Consider the following 16,249-nt stretch of genomic DNA (forward strand, 5'->3'; position numbering starts at 1 on the left):
AGAATACGGACTTCTAATCTGGCATGCCAGGTTCGATTCTGCCCTCCCCCACATGCAACCAGCTGGGTGACCTTGGGCTCGCCACGGCACTGATAAAACTGTTCTGACCGGGCAGTGATATCAGGGCTCTCTCAGCCTCACCCACCCCACAGGGTGTCTGTTGTGGGGAGAGGAATGGGAAGGCAACTGTAAGCCGCTTTGAGCCTCCTTCGGGTAGGGAAAAGCGGCATATAAGAACCAACTCTTCTTCTTCTTCTTCTGGTCTCTGGACCAGTTAGTGATCGCTCTGGTCTCTGGAGAGGTAGGATGTACACGACCTAAATAAATAACTTTTAAAAGTTCCAACCAACATCTTTATTGTAGGTAGAGCTTGAGGTAGGGGCCACTCCTTCTTATACATCCTCTTTTCACTCTGGTGACCGTTTCTTCTTTTTGGCCTGGGATCTGACGCCTCGGCTCCCCTTCCTGGGGCTGGCCCAGAAGCAGGCTCTGATGAGAGAGAGAAGCTTGTTGGGCTTCCGTTCGGCACCTGAAAGAAGCCCAGAGAGAGCGAGTGTGGGTTAAGGTCCAGGAAGGCAGGATTGCGATTTGAATGGAGGCCTGAGGAATGGACAAATAAAACCAGCGACGGGGAGAGTAAGGAGGGGAGCCACGTGCCATAAAGTGGGTGAAGGAATGCGGGTAGTGAAAGGAGCGTGCAGAGGACAGCGGAATGAAGAACGACACAACAGTAGGGGATAGGATTTGAGAGACCCGGTTTTGAATCCCCTCTTGGCCACACAAACTTGATTGATGGCATTTATAGGACTGCCCCTCTTGGCACAGCTCTCTCGGGATGGTGTACAACCATTTAAAACCAGCAGAACAGTAAGCAATAAAATTCATTTTCTTAAAAACACATCACAAGGCAGCCGTCAGCATCCTTCCTTTCCCAACTCTGACCCATCCATTTTTGGGAGCACTTTGAGCTGCCAAGGGAGGTCAGAGTTGAGGAAATCCTAGTCTGCTGATGGAAGTTTCTTCTCTTAGTGGAGGTGGACCTTTGGATCCTAGCCAGAGATGCTTCTTTCCAAAGTGCATTTAAGGAAAAAACACCCGGCAAGGCAGCACTGGTATTTTTATTGCCGTGATGAGATTTTGGTTATCACTCACAACCCTTTCTGTCATATTGTTCCCTGGCCAGTGTGATTGTTACCCTTCCTGTGGTAGGAAGCAATGAGTAAACAATATCGATTTCGATAACAGGGTGTGGAAATTCTGAAATTCAATGTTTTGGATATGAAACCGGTCTGTTTTTTCAAAGTTGCGCTGAATTCCACTGCAACGTTGACCGCATGTGGCTTTTGTGGCCTACTACAATGTTTCACAGAGATTTTCTTGTATTGATGTCAAATAAATTGCTCTTGGCAGCTCTTACCTTTGCGTCCAGATCTTTGATTTGGCTTATCTTCCTTGATGGCCTTTCTGAAACAGGAAAGGGAGGGAGGGAAATCAGTTTTTGAACCCATAACCCTTCTCTCCTTTAATGGTCTGAACAACTGTACATTTCATACTCCTACAAAGTTCCTCAAATTCATGTCTGCATGTTCCTCAGATGCTTTGTGCTATCTCTTCGCTTCAGAGGAGAACTTTACAGAGCTGGAGATAGATAGGTCAGGAACTTGGGAACATTTCCTTTTTACTGCTCTGATACTATCCGATGTATAGATTTCTGCTTTGGGGAAAATCTTCTTTCCTTCTGTCTGACTTCTTTTCTCACAATTTGCCAAGGCCTGGATTTTTTCCCTGCTGTGGGATTTCATCCAGAGCGATAATAGCCCGTTTTCAAAACCCTCTTCTCTGTGTTGTAACAGTTTTTTGTTACAACGCGATCCTAGTAAATAAAAACAAATTATTTCCGACTTCGAGAGGGTGGTGCTCAAATGGGGCAGGAAGTTGATTAGGGAGTTCTCACCATGTCACTATGATTGACGACCAGCAGGAAGGTTCAACTTCCTGTCCATCAGCTACCTTGTGCGGCAGGGAATTTCCTGGGCGGACAGGTGGAAACGGGCCACATTCTGCCCCGTGTGGTAATGTGAAGATTTGGGGAGGCTAGCCTTGGACCGAAAACCAGGCTGCAGTGCAGCTTTGCATCCTCCATGCAGTAATGGTCTCTAACTTTTCCGCTAACCCAGGGTTTTGTCGGTTTAACGGATGACAGTTTCCCTGTGTGAACCTTCTCGTCCTTTGTGTCACACGTAATGTTCAATGCAGGACTGGAAAGGAAACCCAAAAACATTGGCTGGGTTTTAGGTTTGCACCGAGGATGGATTGAAGTCCAAACCGTTTTCTAATGAGGACAGCATTTTGCATTTAAAACTTGGACTACCACGGAGAACGGGCGGGCTCTCCTTCCCTCCCTCCCCTCTCCCGCAGAATGCTTTGGCTCGCTCACCAACACTGTGATCACATCCCTTGTTTCCCCTCCTGTCTCTGCCAGCAGCAGCCGGCAACATGGACTAGGAGGGGTTGATCACACTGCTGTGTCACAGCGCATGAAAAGATGCCTAATCATGACCCAAGCTCGTGGGGACAACGCTACAAGGGACAGCTGGTTTGGACTGTGACCCAGTATCAAGAGCCACGTGCCGTACGTGGCAGGGGGGAGGGCCACAGCTCACAGAGCCTCATTTTGGCGCACAGAAGGATCAATTCCAGGTATCTCAAATTAAAAGGATCTCATCGTAGGGGATGTGAAATTCCTCTGCCTGAGACTCTGGAGAGCCAGTGCTTGTCAAGAGTAGATATGAGTAGTCTGGTAGGCTATGTTTCCAAATCTGGTTATGGCAGCTCCGTGTCTTGGCCAGTTTTCCTTGAAACCAGCCTGGCGGGATCAGTCTCCCCCTCGCGTGCCTGCCACCCCGCCCACCCCCACTGCTCTTCTGGTACCTGCGGGTGGGGGTGCTGCTCTCCCGCCTCCCTTTCTGCCCTGCCAGACTCTTGCGGGAGGGTTTTTTCTCTCCTGGCGTCCCCTCCGGCACTTCAATCACCTCCACGGCCTGTGGAGGGGGCGGAGGCCTGACCAGCTTGGCTTCTGGCTGCGTTCTGTCCGGCGGGGCTGGCTCTTGGGCTTTGCCCACGTTCCCAGGAGACTTGGCCTTTTTGCTTTTTTTCTTATGTTTCTTCCCCATGAGGCTTTTGGTGAGGGTCCGCTTACTCCCCGGCGTTGCTTTCTCAGCTGGGCACTTAGGAGACGGAGCCTGAGAGGGGAAGAATAGATCGTGCAACAGTCAGCATTAGTGGAATGCCAAGAAAGCAGATTCCACCTCACCTGGCCTATCCCTCTAATCTGGGGCTAGTTACTTCGGGGTCAAGTGGCCCCAGCAAAGCCCCCAAGCCAGGAATGGTCAAACTGTGGCTCTCCAGATGTCCATGGATTATAATACGAATAAGCTCCTGCAAGCATTTATCATCTGTTTTTTCTTCCTCTTCTACCCATCCTAATCTGTCTGTTCCCAAGAACTCCCGCCTGGTGGAATGAGCTCCCAGGAGAGATCAGGCCCCTGTCGGAACTGTCCAAGTTCTGCAGGGCTGCAAGATGGAGCTCTTCCGCCAAGCCTATGATTGAGGCTGGCTAGATAATAAACATTACATCCAAATCCCGGGCCTCCTTCCCACCCCTTCTGCCCTCCCTTTCCCCCTGGATTCCTCCTTTTTAACATTTAATTGGTGACAAGTCATTACTGTTTTTGCAATAATGAGAATTGTGGTTTACAAACTACTTGAAAATTTTAGATTTAACATTTTAGATTTTAGAAATGACTTAAACATTTTAGACTTGTCAAATGTATTAGTTTTATGAACTTTGTTTTGTGTAATCTGCCCTGAGGCAGTACCACCAAGAGGGGTGGCATGTAAATCTCCTATATAAAATACAGAGGTAATATAAATAAGCCTCCCCTGGAACATTTGAAGGGGGCCACAGATTGAAAAATGTGAGAAAGGGATCCCAAAATGTTTATGGGGACCCTGACAACTGAACTGATGAAATACCTTTTTGGTCACACATGACGACATTAATTTCCAGAAAGTTTGACCTTCGTCAAGGGAAAGAGGAAGAAATGTCATCCATTCCTTCGTGTATGCTTGAATCAATGCATTCAAGAAAGGAAATGAACGTATATTCTTCTCTCGGCCGAAGGTTCTAGAAAGCTGTCTCGTGTAGATATAAAATGTGGTACGTTGGACATCCTTTGGATTTGGTACATTAAATCTAGTTAGCTCACTCTTGGCTTAGGCCTTCCTTAGCCTAGCTCATTGCACAAGCAGACAGCCTACTGCAGGAGGTCTTGGAAGCTGCAAAGAGCTCCTAAAAGGGCTGACCCCCCCCAAAAAAGGAGGTTGAGAATGGCTGGTTTAGAGCATGACAACAGGATGAATGATGGGCATCAACTCCCCTGGTGCCTCCAGGGCCGTGCTGGAGAACATGACGGGTGAGCTGATGTTGCCAGAGAGTCTGGGCCAAGTGACTCCTGGGAGTCAGTTTTGTCCAGGGTTTAGCTCTTGCTCAATTCCAGACAAGCTATAGTTGTCAGCCAAGGTATTAGACCAAGCTTTCTCAACCAGGGTTTGGTGAAACCCTGGGGTTTCTTGAAGGCCCTGGGAAGGCTTCCTGATTGTGTGGGGATTAACTGTTTTTTAATCTATTTTAAAAATGGTTAAACATTTATCGGGTGATATGACCATCTGCAGTCATGTCGATCTGCCCCCCCCTCCCAAAATGGCCAATGATGGGCCTGGAGGGGGTGGGAAGGGGAGGGTTCCCCGGTGGGCGTGTCTACAGCTCTGCTTCCCAACCTTTTCTGCACAGTCACACCACTTCTGGGGTTTCTCGAAGCCTGAATAATGTTTCAGCAGTTTCTCAACACAAAAAAAAAATTGAGAAAGGCTGTATTAGACCTGTTTGCAAACACAAGCGCCCTCGCTCCCTTCTCCCCAGTCCCTGCCCTTCATGTTCTCCCCACACATTCTACGGGATGGCTGCGCTTCTCAGAAAACTCACTTTAAGTTTCGGAGACGGAGGCCTCCTCATGCAGCCGGACTTGATGGCCTTCTCTTTCTTCTCAGGCTTGGCTTCTGCCGGCGGCCACAACAACTGGATGACCCTGATCCAGGAATCAAAGAGGAATTCTCCCCTGTCCGACTTGGGGCACAGCTGGAGGTAGAAGGTGCGGCCGCTCGCCAGTTTGAATCTCAGCTGCTGCCTTTCTGCGTTGTGGATGGAGATCTTCACCAAGCGCAAAGGGAACAGCCTGCCGGGGCATGAGGTTGGGGTCAGGCAGATGTGAGGCTTTCCACTATCACAAATTATTCTGTGCTGTTGGACAGGATTCAAAATGGTAGCCTTTTTCATTGAAAAAAGAATCCCTGTTTCCATTCCCAGTTTGAGTGAATCTGCTCATCTGTCGTTCCGTATTCTAGGAGGAGGATTGTGAGGGCCAGTGGCTCGGCATTCTCATCTTAATCTTGTCCCCCCCCCTTTTTTTTTAAGAACGATGAGAAATTTCAAGATTTTGGCAGAAATTGTGCTAGGACATGCAAGTCTCACTAGAGGACTACTATTCAGTGTCAGGGAGTGAGGACCCTCTCTCTCTCTGTGCAGGGGGCTGACGGACTTCCTGGGATCACGTGTCGAAATAGAACTAGGAATTAAATGACACAGTTTAGGAAGCTTTGTGGTTTCCCGGCTGGCTTTTCCCCTTTTGAGTTTTGCTTTGTGTAGTCGCAGCCTCCCCGTGCTAAGAGTTAACTGTGCTTTTATTTACTTGAATTCTGTAGTATTTGTCTCATAAACCACTTCTTGTTCACTTTACCGGAGTTCATGCCTCAGGACACCTCCTGATTGAGAGGGACATTGTCAGAGTGGAGCAGATATAAGAAGAAGAGTTGGTTTTTACACCCCACTTTTCACTGTCCGAAGGAGTTGCAAAGTGGCTTACGCTCTCCTTCCCTTCCTCTCCCCTCAACAGACAGCCCTGTGAGGGAAGTGGGGCTAAGAGAGCCCTGATAGAATTGCTCTGTGAGAATAGCTCTGACAGAACTGTGACTAGCCAAGGCCTCTCCAGATATCCACGCACTACAATTACCATGAGCTCATGCAAGTGTTGGCAGGGGCTCATGGTGATTGGAGCCCATGGACATCTGGAGAGCCACAGTTTGGCCACCCTTGTTCTCCGTGGACCCTCAACCTGCCTCATGTCACATATATCATCTAGCTGAGCTCTAAGAGGGGCTTTAGAGGTTGATATAAACCACAATGCTTGGAAAACATGATATTACTTAATTTTTATGGGGGGTTGGGGGAGTGGAACGTCCCTCTGTCCTCTTTTTCAGCCACATTCTTGATGTCCACCACTAAACCCTAAGGGTGCCCTTTGAACGTGCTGTGGAAACTGGATGAACGACTCACCTGCTCAGCTCGTATTTCACTTTGCGTTCAGGATGGAACTTGGTATCATGTGGCCGAGTGGGGTCTTCGGACAGGTAAATGGGCCGTGCCACAAGCAGGACATCGGGGATCCGGAGAAGAGGGCTGGTGAAGCTGATCCCGACCGTCATAATTTGTTCCTCGTTGGTGACCTCTATTGGACCCCCTTGCTTGCTGATCTGAGGGGCAGGGAAGAGGAAATGCACCGTTGGCCAGCCTTTCAACATCGGGAATGTCTTTCCTTATTGATTTCTCTCCCTGTGGACCAAACTATATAATTTTTAAAAAATGATTACAGAATACACATACGTGGGATCAATATACACCCCAACTAACTGAGAATTTCACCAAGTGTCAGTTTTGTCCTTTCCCATGCTTTAGATTGGGGTAGCCAAACTCTGGTTCTCCAGATGTCCATGGACTTCAGTTCCCATGTGGTGCCCTCAGCCACCGCTTATATCTTCATAAATATCATCCTGGGTTTAGCTTAGTTCCCCTGCTGCTGCCTTATTAGCTGCTGATGGGACTGGAAGAGAGGTTTCTCAGGGCTGCGAGGAGTGGTAAAAAGGTGACCCTAGCCCACTCCTGCAGCAAACTGGCAACACTGACTTGGCTAGCATGTCGCCCCCGGAGAGAAAAGGCACATTTAGCTCAGAATGAATGAGAATGCATCCCAATCAGCTCCGCTGTTGCTCAGAATGTTATTTTTTCTTAACCCACGAGTTGCTTGCCATCCTATCCCTGCTTATTTGAAATGGCCCATTTGGGTCAGTATTAATTTGGGCAGGTTTTTCAATTACTGGCTTGCTTTCGCAAGCAGTTACAGGAAGGCAGCTGGGGTGGGTATGCTGGGTGCCCGTGTATACCTGTATATGTGTTCATGTGTGTGTCTGCTGGCCAGCTGGCTAAAGGCCCTCACCTGGGACTGTTGGTGGCAGGCACAGTCAGGAGGATCAAAACATGGTAAGGTCACCCAGGGAAAGAATTCACCCTTCCAGTTTCCCTTTGAATGTTGTTTTCTTGTGGGGCTAATGAGCACTGTACAGTGTGGGAGAGCTACTTTTGCATTCTCTCTCCTTCACCTCTTTCTCTACATTGACTATCAATGCGCAGGGAGCTGGAATTGGCGTGTGTGTGTGTGGGGTGAACAAATGAGACCATAAGGTGAGCTTTCCTAAGAAAGCAGAAGGGGGGGGGGGAGATAAACAGGTGGAGCACCTTGCCCTGCATGGCTGCAGTGTGTCCTGGAACAAGGTGCCGGTGTTAGAGGCAGTGCGTTTGGGGTGGGTGCACTGGGCTGACTGGCAGATGAGATGCCATTTTTGTGATGTCAACCAGGCTGCATCATACAAATAATGGAAAAAACCCTGAAATCCACTAGTATAGATGAAAATGACACAATGCATAGAATCCTAGATGAAAGGGATCCCGAGACCATCCGAGAAGCAGCCAAGGTATCGTTAACAATACAAAGGGTAAATTATTCATACTTGAACTTAATATCGGCTAAATAACTAACTTCTGTGAACTCCACTGTAGACTGCACATCATAATATGACCATCTTATAATACATAAGCTACTGAAGGATTGCATATATCATGTCACTGTACCCTTCTGGCACTATTTTATTCTTTATTTTTTATTATACTAATAAAAGTATTCTCTCTCTCTGTCTCATACAAGAGTAACCCAGTTGCTATTGCATGAGTAACAGGCAAGTTGGTCAGGATTGTGTGTGTGTGTGTGTGTGTTTGCGATGTACCTCCCCTCCTGCCCCAGCCTAAAGCACTGCTCTTCTGTTCACACACTAGAGACAAAAGAAAACGTGATGCGCACGCATACTGAAATAATCTCGCCCAATTTAATTAACTCTGATCAGCACACAACACACTAAAGCAGATTTGCATAAAGTATAAAAACAACATAATCATATAATTTGGGATTGCTCTGTCCCAGGTGCCAAAATCCAGACAGCCTAACATGCATATTATGCAAATTATTAATTATGAAAAATCAAGGACATTAGTTATGCATTTCCTATCTCTTCCTTCTTTCCTTTTTCTTTTTTTTTACTAGACTCAGTGAGCACCACAACAAGTGGGAAAAGAATAACATCCTTGTTTTCTTAACTGTTTGCTCATGCGTGCCTTTTTTCTCGGTGAGTCTGTCGTGTGATATTCTACATGGACATGGCTCTAGAAGTAAATACATCTTTAAAAGTGCACGTAGGATTATGTGCACTAGGGCCCATTCTGCACACATTGGATAATGTAATTTCAATACACTTTAGAAGTAGATTTTCAAGAAAAACCCAGGGCTCATTATGCACACATTGGATAACCTTCAATGCATTTTGGAAATAGGTTTTCCTGTCCTGCACAGGAAAAGCCAGCTGAAAAAGCACACTGAAAGTGCATTATTCAATGTGTGCATAATGGGCCCTGCTGTAAGAGCATGTTGAAAGTGTTAGGAATGGGAATTTATTTCTTTCATTTATACCCCATTTTTTACCCTAAGGGACCATTTATGCACTGGGAACTTCACTGCCCCAGCTCCCGTGCAGTAACACAAATTGGGGGTGGATGAGGTGCACCAGGCCAAATGCTCCCCCAGGTCAGTGCAGGAAGAGGTGGGGCAACCTGCCACCACTAAAACTCCAGCCTGTTGCCTGGCATGAAACCTCCAGTGCATAAACGGTCAGGGTGATCCAAAGTGGCTTATATTGTTCTCTTTTCCATTTCATCCTCAGAAGAGCCTTATGAGGTAAGTTAGTCTGAGAATATGTGACTCTCACAAGAGAACCCAGTCAAGGGATACCAGCCTCCAGGTGGGAGCTGGGGACCCTCTGGAATGATGGTTCATCTCCAGGCAACAGAGATCAGTCCCGCTGGAGAAAAGGGCTGCTTAGAAGGTGACTTGTATGGCATTATACCCCACTGAAGCCCCTTCCCTCCTATACTCTCCCTCTCCCCCAAAGTCTCCTGTTTTTTCCCCCAAGTTGGTACTCTCCGGCTTACTTCCATGGCCGGGTAGAAATTCAAACTTGGCTCATTCCATTCAATCCAATTCTTCAGTTATTGGCATCTCTGTCAAAAGGTACACTCAGTAGGGGATACGGACAGCAGCCATTGATCAGCACAGCAAACTAAACCTTGAATTTCTTAAACTGTTCCTTTTATGCACCTATTTTTATACATTTCATCTAGCGTGATTATCTTGCCCTTTATCCGCCTGATCCTTATCGATGGTGTTTGCTGTGCTTATAATTTGCTGCTGTCTGCCGTACCCCTACTGAGTCTCCCTTTTAATTGATATGCCAATAAAGGGTAGATTGAATCGAACGTCTCAAACTGGGCTCTCCCAGATCTTTCTCTGACACTTTAAACACACTGACTTTCATCCTTAAAGTCCAGTCCTGCCCAGGTGTCCTCAGACTGGAGCGCTGTGCATTTCAACGGCATTTGCTTCTGAATGAGCGTAACACAGAACATGATTCATGGCTAGGGAATCAAAGCATTTACTACAGAGGGAAGCTCTTCCTCCAAGTGCTCTCTTTTGACAAGCATGTAGATTAGCCTTTCTCAGATTTTTTTATCGTTGAAAAATCCCTGGAACATTCCTCAGGCTTTGGGGACCCCCAGAAGTGGGGTGATTGTGCAGAATATGGTTGGGAAGCAGAGCTGTCATGGGTTAGCAAGTGGTTTTAAAAAAAGAAGAAACGCGGTCGGATTAAATGGACAGCTTGAGCAATGGGGCGACAGGAGCCGTGGGGTCGTAAGGGTTGGGAAGCGTTGTTAAGTTTTACTGTCAAATGACCTGGCATCAAACATGAACGATGAGGGCAGCGTGTTTCAGCGGACCTGAACGGAAGGAAGCTTAGCAGGATTTTTCGCTAAAAGAGAAAGGAGGCAGAAAAGAACACAGGGAAAAAGAGCTGGTTTTTAATGCCCCGTTTTTCACTACCCAAAAGAGTCTCAAAGTGGCTGACAATCTCCTTCCTTTCCTCTCCCCTCAACAGACATCCTGTGAGGGAGGTGGGGCTGAGAGAGCTTTGAGAGAACTGTGGATAGCCCGAGGTCACCGAGCTGGCTGCATGGGGAGGAGGAGTGGGGCATCAAACCCCGTTCCCCAAATTAGAAGCTGCCACTCTTAACCACGACACCGAACTGATTTGCAGGTATATGCATTTTTAAAAACCACCACACAATCTGGCATTGGCTTTTAATATTTCCTTAGAAATCTGGGCTGTGTCGGCCCCATGGGTCACAGACCGAGCCGGATTGTGCTGAGACTGCACCCTACCAGCATGAAGGCATTAGAATGCAGCGGTTATAGTTTTGAACTTGGAGGCTGATTTGATCCCAAGAAAGGGCCCCTTTTAGAACTGTGAGCCCTCTCCTCGAGACTTCCCCACATTCACCATTTCTGCTCCACTCGGCTGCTTACCTGCACAAAATCGCTTTCCAACATGGGGGAATATTTGAACAGCCCATATTCCCCCTTCCACAGCTGGCGCTGAAGGGGCCCAATTTTCGTGCTGCAAAAGTCTTTCCTGACTCCCATGTCCCGAAAAGACATCTTGGAATTGTCACCAGAGCTGGGAGAGAGGGAGGGTAACGAAAGCAGACGTAGTCAGAAATTTGGCCCAAATTGTGGCTTTGGGGATTAATACTTTGACTCACAAAGTTTTATGGCTCCATTGGCGACTCTCTGTTTAGCCTTGAAAACTGCATCTAGGGGGTTAGTGCTCAGTTGGACTCATGAATACTTTAAGTTCAAGTAAAGCAGTGCAGGAAAGGAGGGATCTAAGATTATTACTGTGTTGAAGTGTGTGTGTGTGTGTGTGTGTGTGTGTGTGTGTGTGTGTGTGTGTGTGAGAGAGAGAGAGAGAGAGAGAGAGAGAGAGAGAGAGAGAGAGAGAGAGAGAGAGAAGCATTGTGTTGGCTCCAGCCAGCTTTTCCTTTAATGAAAAAGGAGGGAGGTCCTCTTTGAACCCCAAAAGGCTAAGATGGAGTTGATGGGGCCTTCTTGAACAAAAGCCGTGTGGGATGCAGACATGGGATTTCCCCATTTGAGGTTCATGATAATTGCCTTTGTCCGCAAGACCAGGGTTGCTGTGTCTTCTCTAGGTATGCAGGAAGGGCAGGAACATTTCTGTTGCATCAACAGCATGATGGCAGCATGTATGGAATTTTAGTATCTTGTTTTAGTGGGGTTTTAATAGGAATTCATGGGGATATATTATTATTTTATGATTTATATGACGATATTGTAAACCGCTCATCAGGAGTCAGTGTCCTTGCCTCTGCCGAACAGCGCATCCATCTGCTTCTGTTTAAACTAAAGAGAAGGTTCACCAGGGTGCTGGTTTGGCCCTGTAATTCCAGTGCCCAGTCTCACGCTAAGAACACATGAAGCGTTCCTCAAGGAGACAATGCCTCGGAGGAGGCCCAGAGTGCCCTGCTCAATTCCAGCCAGATTCCAGATGCCTGGTCTTAGGGGGAGGTCACCTGGGTTTCTAGGCATACCTGGAGCACCAGAACCTCCTTTTTTGTCGTTAATGCCCTGCCCCACTCACCTGCGGGTCTTCGACTGACCTGTGTGCTCCCTGACTGATGTGGCCCGGCCCGGCCAGCTCTTGTTCTTCAGAACCCGCCTTGTCTGTTGCCACATCAGAAGCGGTTTTATGACATCACTATTGGTTTTGAACACTACTTATGGTGCAGACGTTTTAGAGGCTGAGGAATTGGGAGTCGGAGAAATTATGCCTTGCCCAAAAGCAAATCAGGGGTTTGGATCTGGACTCAGGATGTTTTTAACTTCCTCTCCGGTGAGAGTTGGTGAGCCAGCGGCAATGCAGGGATTTCACACTGGTGCATGCTTGCACAAATCCTTGAAGTGGTCCACAATTACCTTGTTTCCTAGGGTCTGAGGTGAAGACCCCACTATTTCTGCTAGTTTTTAACTTTAGAGGTCTCAACTTTTTTTCTGATTGTTAGAAAGTTGAGGATGTTTACCTTGTTGTCTCTCACAATTCTTCAAAATAAACAGTTGGACATGCAAGACGCCCATTTTCATGTGTCCATCCATACAAGCCGTCGCAAATACTTGGAATTCAGGTATATAGAGTCCTCTTAAGAGCATGGTGTTCTGTCTTTTGGCTTGGAGGTAGTAGTGAAGAAGAAGAGCTGGTATTTTGTTCCCCACTTTTTACAAGGGTTCTTTCCCAACTTACTTTGACACCTTTTGAGCCTTCAGCATCTTATTTGATATCTATTTTGTCCATAAAGGTATCCTGCTTGGTGGCTACCAGGAAGATGTGCCATGATCAGCCAGGAGGATGGAGGGCTAGTGGATTTACAGATTGGCCCTACCCTTTATTAAGTTTTTTTCAGAAAAAAGTGGTTTTATGACCCAGTCTACAGTTCCTACTAAAGGTGGTTTCAAGAAATCATTTGATGCAAGATATTATACTCATCTTTTCCCCTTCACTCTCAACTAGTGCAGAAAGGACTCTGCACTCACTAGATATTAAAAGAGCTTTATTGTTTTACACACAACAGTTTTCCTTAAGGCTCCATACTTATTTCTTTGTTGTTCGAGATCATACAAAGGGAAACACGCCTCCTTCCCAACCTTGTTTCTACTACCAAATTATGGTATCAACAGATGGAACTGCCATATCCAATTAATATCTGAATGCCAGCAGCTTTTGTTTGAGGGATTCCATTGACTTGATATCTGCAGAGCTGAATTAAGGTAATCTTTGGACACTTTTGTGAAACATTATTCTGTGGACATCAGTGCAAGAGACATCAGTTGGCAAAGCAGTCCCACATTTTCTGTTTAAGTGAGAACTCCATGCCATGTCCATGGTGAAGAGTTTTTAGTTTACTAATCTGGGACTTCACAGAAGACTGAAGATGGAAACAGTGATGCTCTTGTCTGAAACTTTTGTTAATTGAGTTGTTTTCTATGCAGGCACGCATCCCTCCCTCCTTTCCACACTGTGAGCTCTCTATTGATATATCTAGGTGTTTCTTTCTAGTGAAGCCATGTGGCCACTCTGGAATATAGAGGGAAGGGGAATGCCTGTCCTTAGAGCACGTGACCATTTGAGTCAGAAAATGGCATCTGGCATGCTCCAATGAGGAGGGGCTCCCCTTTATTAAAACAGTCTAGAAAAAGCTGGAAGAATCTTCCAAGTGGCCGGTATGCTCATGCACAGCCCCAATATGTGCCTTCAATGAACAACAATAAGTACAACACTGTTTATCTTGGTTAATAGGGTCCCAATTTAAATCAGAAAGGTGGCATAAGGAGAGGGGGATTTTAGAATATCCCCAGGCTTATTTTCCTCATTTGAAATGGACCATAGGCAGTGCTGTTTTCCATTTTGTGAAAACACATTGGTCCTTTTGGGGAGAGAAATTTCCCGGTCTCCATAATTTTATCTACCTCCCTCTAGCCTTCCCCAGTCACCATCTCTCTGCACTAAACATCCCCAAATGTTTTTGACTTTTCCAGATAGAGAAATTGTTTGGACTCCTTTGCTCATTTCACAAATGTCGCTAAGTCTTTGGGACCGGATGTGTATACAGTGTTCTTGATGCAATTGTGCCATTGAGCTTGCTGCCCATAGTAATTAGCAAGAACTGCAGGGTTTCTATCTAATTCCTTTTAGCCACACAAGAGTATAGGGGGAGGAAAACCTCAAACGATACTTCAGAACAAATCTGTGTAAGTTTTCCCCAGCAGGTGTAAAAGCAGCTCAGGGGTAGCTTTTTATGGCAAGAAACAGGAGGGGGGGGAACAACATGCATCCTGAGGGTTCTGTGGGGAGAGACTGTGTGGGGAGAAATTGAAACTTTGAAAAAACTTACCTGCCTAAATGTTCTACGCTGCTATTGGCAGAGCTGCTGTGACATCACAGACTGCTTTTCAGATAAAATTGGTACAAATGAATTAGGAAGACATTACAATTAAGTACAAATGTTTGGGGTGGGGGTCTTGGGTCAGCTGAATTTAGGCATGAGAGAGGGCTGCCTGTTGGGGCCTGGGCGCCCGGTTTGGTGCCTTTCCTCCCATTTCAAGAGTTTAAGGACCCAGGGGAAATCCCCTCTCCCAACAGGCAAGAAGCCTGAAAAAGAGCAACATTTCTATGTAGCCTGGAAGTGATGAAGGGATGTCGGTGACATCATCATCATCATCATCATCAACATCATCATCAACATCATCATCATCATCAATTAAATTTCTTACCTGCCACTCTTGGGGCATCGACTCATGGCGGGTTTCAACATATAAAACCCCACATTAATAAAAACCCACTTTGTGTGTGTGTGTGACAGCACTCTGCTTTGGGAGAAAAACTCTACGGTAAGCTAATTCTAGCAGAAAGGTTTGCCCCAAAACCAGAGTGTCACCCTGATGTCACCAACAGCCTTACTTTTACTTCTTTTACTTTTACTATTACTTCTAGGAGATGTAGAAATGTCTTTTTTTTCTGGCTTTTCCCCTCCCCTTTCATGGGAAGTTACCCCCATCTCCCACTGGCTGGTGTGATGGACCTGGAAACCCCGATGCCACCTAAAGGAACTTGGGGGTCTGTCACCTGGTGCTTGATCCAGATTCAAAGAAGATTGCTTGGCTATTTAGTATCTTAATTCTGGTGTCCTCAGTGGGAAACTGGAGGGGGGGGGGAGGAATCTTTGGCTGGAATTGAGCTGGAGAGCCAATCAGAGGCTGAGAGATGAATTTCTGAAAAGCCTTATGAGGTTTTACTTGTGCAGCCCTTTCCCTATTGTTAGACTTCAAGTATGAAAAGTTCCTGCATCACAGTTGTTGGTAGCACAGAGAGTTTGGCTTTCCAAGTGGTCATCGTGTGGCCTTTTGAACTCCCATGCCACATTCAGTATCACGGACTGAAGTGGCAGGGTGGCCCAAAGTGCCTAAGGACAGGGTCTTCCACTTCTGCAGGCAATACCAACTCTGGGAAACTATTTCAGTTGGGACAATGTTGACCTGCTCTCCCAGCAACACGCCTTCCCATCCAAATGTTTTCTTCTTAGCAGATGTCTGCATTTCTTTTTCTAATTAAAAGATAGGATGGCTGATCACACAGACTTATTACGTAACATAATTTGATCATTGGATGCTGTACAAAGGTAATGATTTCATATCTATTTGTAAGGTGTTGCCATTCAATTTGCTACAGCACTGGTATTTCTTATTTATATTGCATCCCTTTTCTGTTGCTCCCCCACCCATTTCTATTGTGGATTTTATATTTTCTAAGCGACTTAGGTGGGAGGACTGCAGACACCTTTATTGGCATAACAAACATCTGAATCAGAGGAAACGGAGCTAAATACCAAAAGAAAAATTATACTGTACAAATCTAAGCGTGTTACTTCCGCATTGGCAAACATCGACTGTTTACCGTTGGCATATTCCAAAGTACTTGGCAACTCTAGCAAGCTTCGTCAGATCCTTTTCACATAAATGTGGATTTTATAGCAAGGCACTGAGCTCTGCACCTTGGATTTAAACCTGTGAAATAATCTTGAACTGCAGCTCGTTGGGCTGAAAAGGCTCAACAGTCTAATACAATATGGATTAATGGATTAATCTAGGTATTAATGCAGGTATCTTCAAGTATTTAAAAGGCTGCCACGTAGAGGATGGAGCAGAGTTGTTCTCTCTTGCTCCGGAGGGACAGACCAGAACCAATGGGATGAAATTAATGCAAAAGGAATTCCGTCTCAACATCCGGAAGA

General features: G+C 46.3%; 2 protein-coding genes across 3 annotated transcripts in view; one reads left to right on the plus strand and one right to left on the minus strand.

Annotated features, from left to right (window-relative positions):
* The window catches only part of ASIC2 (acid sensing ion channel subunit 2), a 399,189-nt gene that overhangs the window by 79,610 nt on the left and 303,330 nt on the right, over positions 1-16,249 (plus strand). The gene's annotated exons all lie outside the window — the stretch shown is intronic.
* On the minus strand, positions 352-14,750 carry LOC143826505 (uncharacterized). Its single transcript, XM_077315343.1, has 8 exons — positions 14,733-14,750; positions 12,049-12,131; positions 10,917-11,067; positions 6,452-6,648; positions 5,045-5,294; positions 2,932-3,242; positions 1,418-1,464; positions 352-529 (listed from the first exon to the last, which is right to left on the minus strand). Exons 1-8 carry the CDS (start codon positions 14,748-14,750, stop codon positions 408-410), a joined length of 1,179 nt encoding a protein of 392 aa, XP_077171458.1. The 3' UTR covers positions 352-407.

Source organism: Paroedura picta, chromosome 16, assembly GCF_049243985.1.
Source record: "Paroedura picta isolate Pp20150507F chromosome 16, Ppicta_v3.0, whole genome shotgun sequence".
NCBI lineage: Eukaryota > Metazoa > Chordata > Lepidosauria > Squamata > Gekkonidae > Paroedura > Paroedura picta.

Excerpts from the sequence above, each read along its gene's own strand:
- LOC143826505 (XM_077315343.1), bottom strand. Across the intron at positions 11,068-12,048 it reads GGTCAGTCGAAGACCCGCAG|CTCTGGTGACAATTCCAAGA; the intron begins GTGAGTGGGGCA and ends CCTCTCTCCCAG. Across the intron at positions 5,295-6,451 it reads GTGAAATACGAGCTGAGCAG|GCTGTTCCCTTTGCGCTTGG; the intron begins GTGAGTCGTTCA and ends ATGCCCCGGCAG.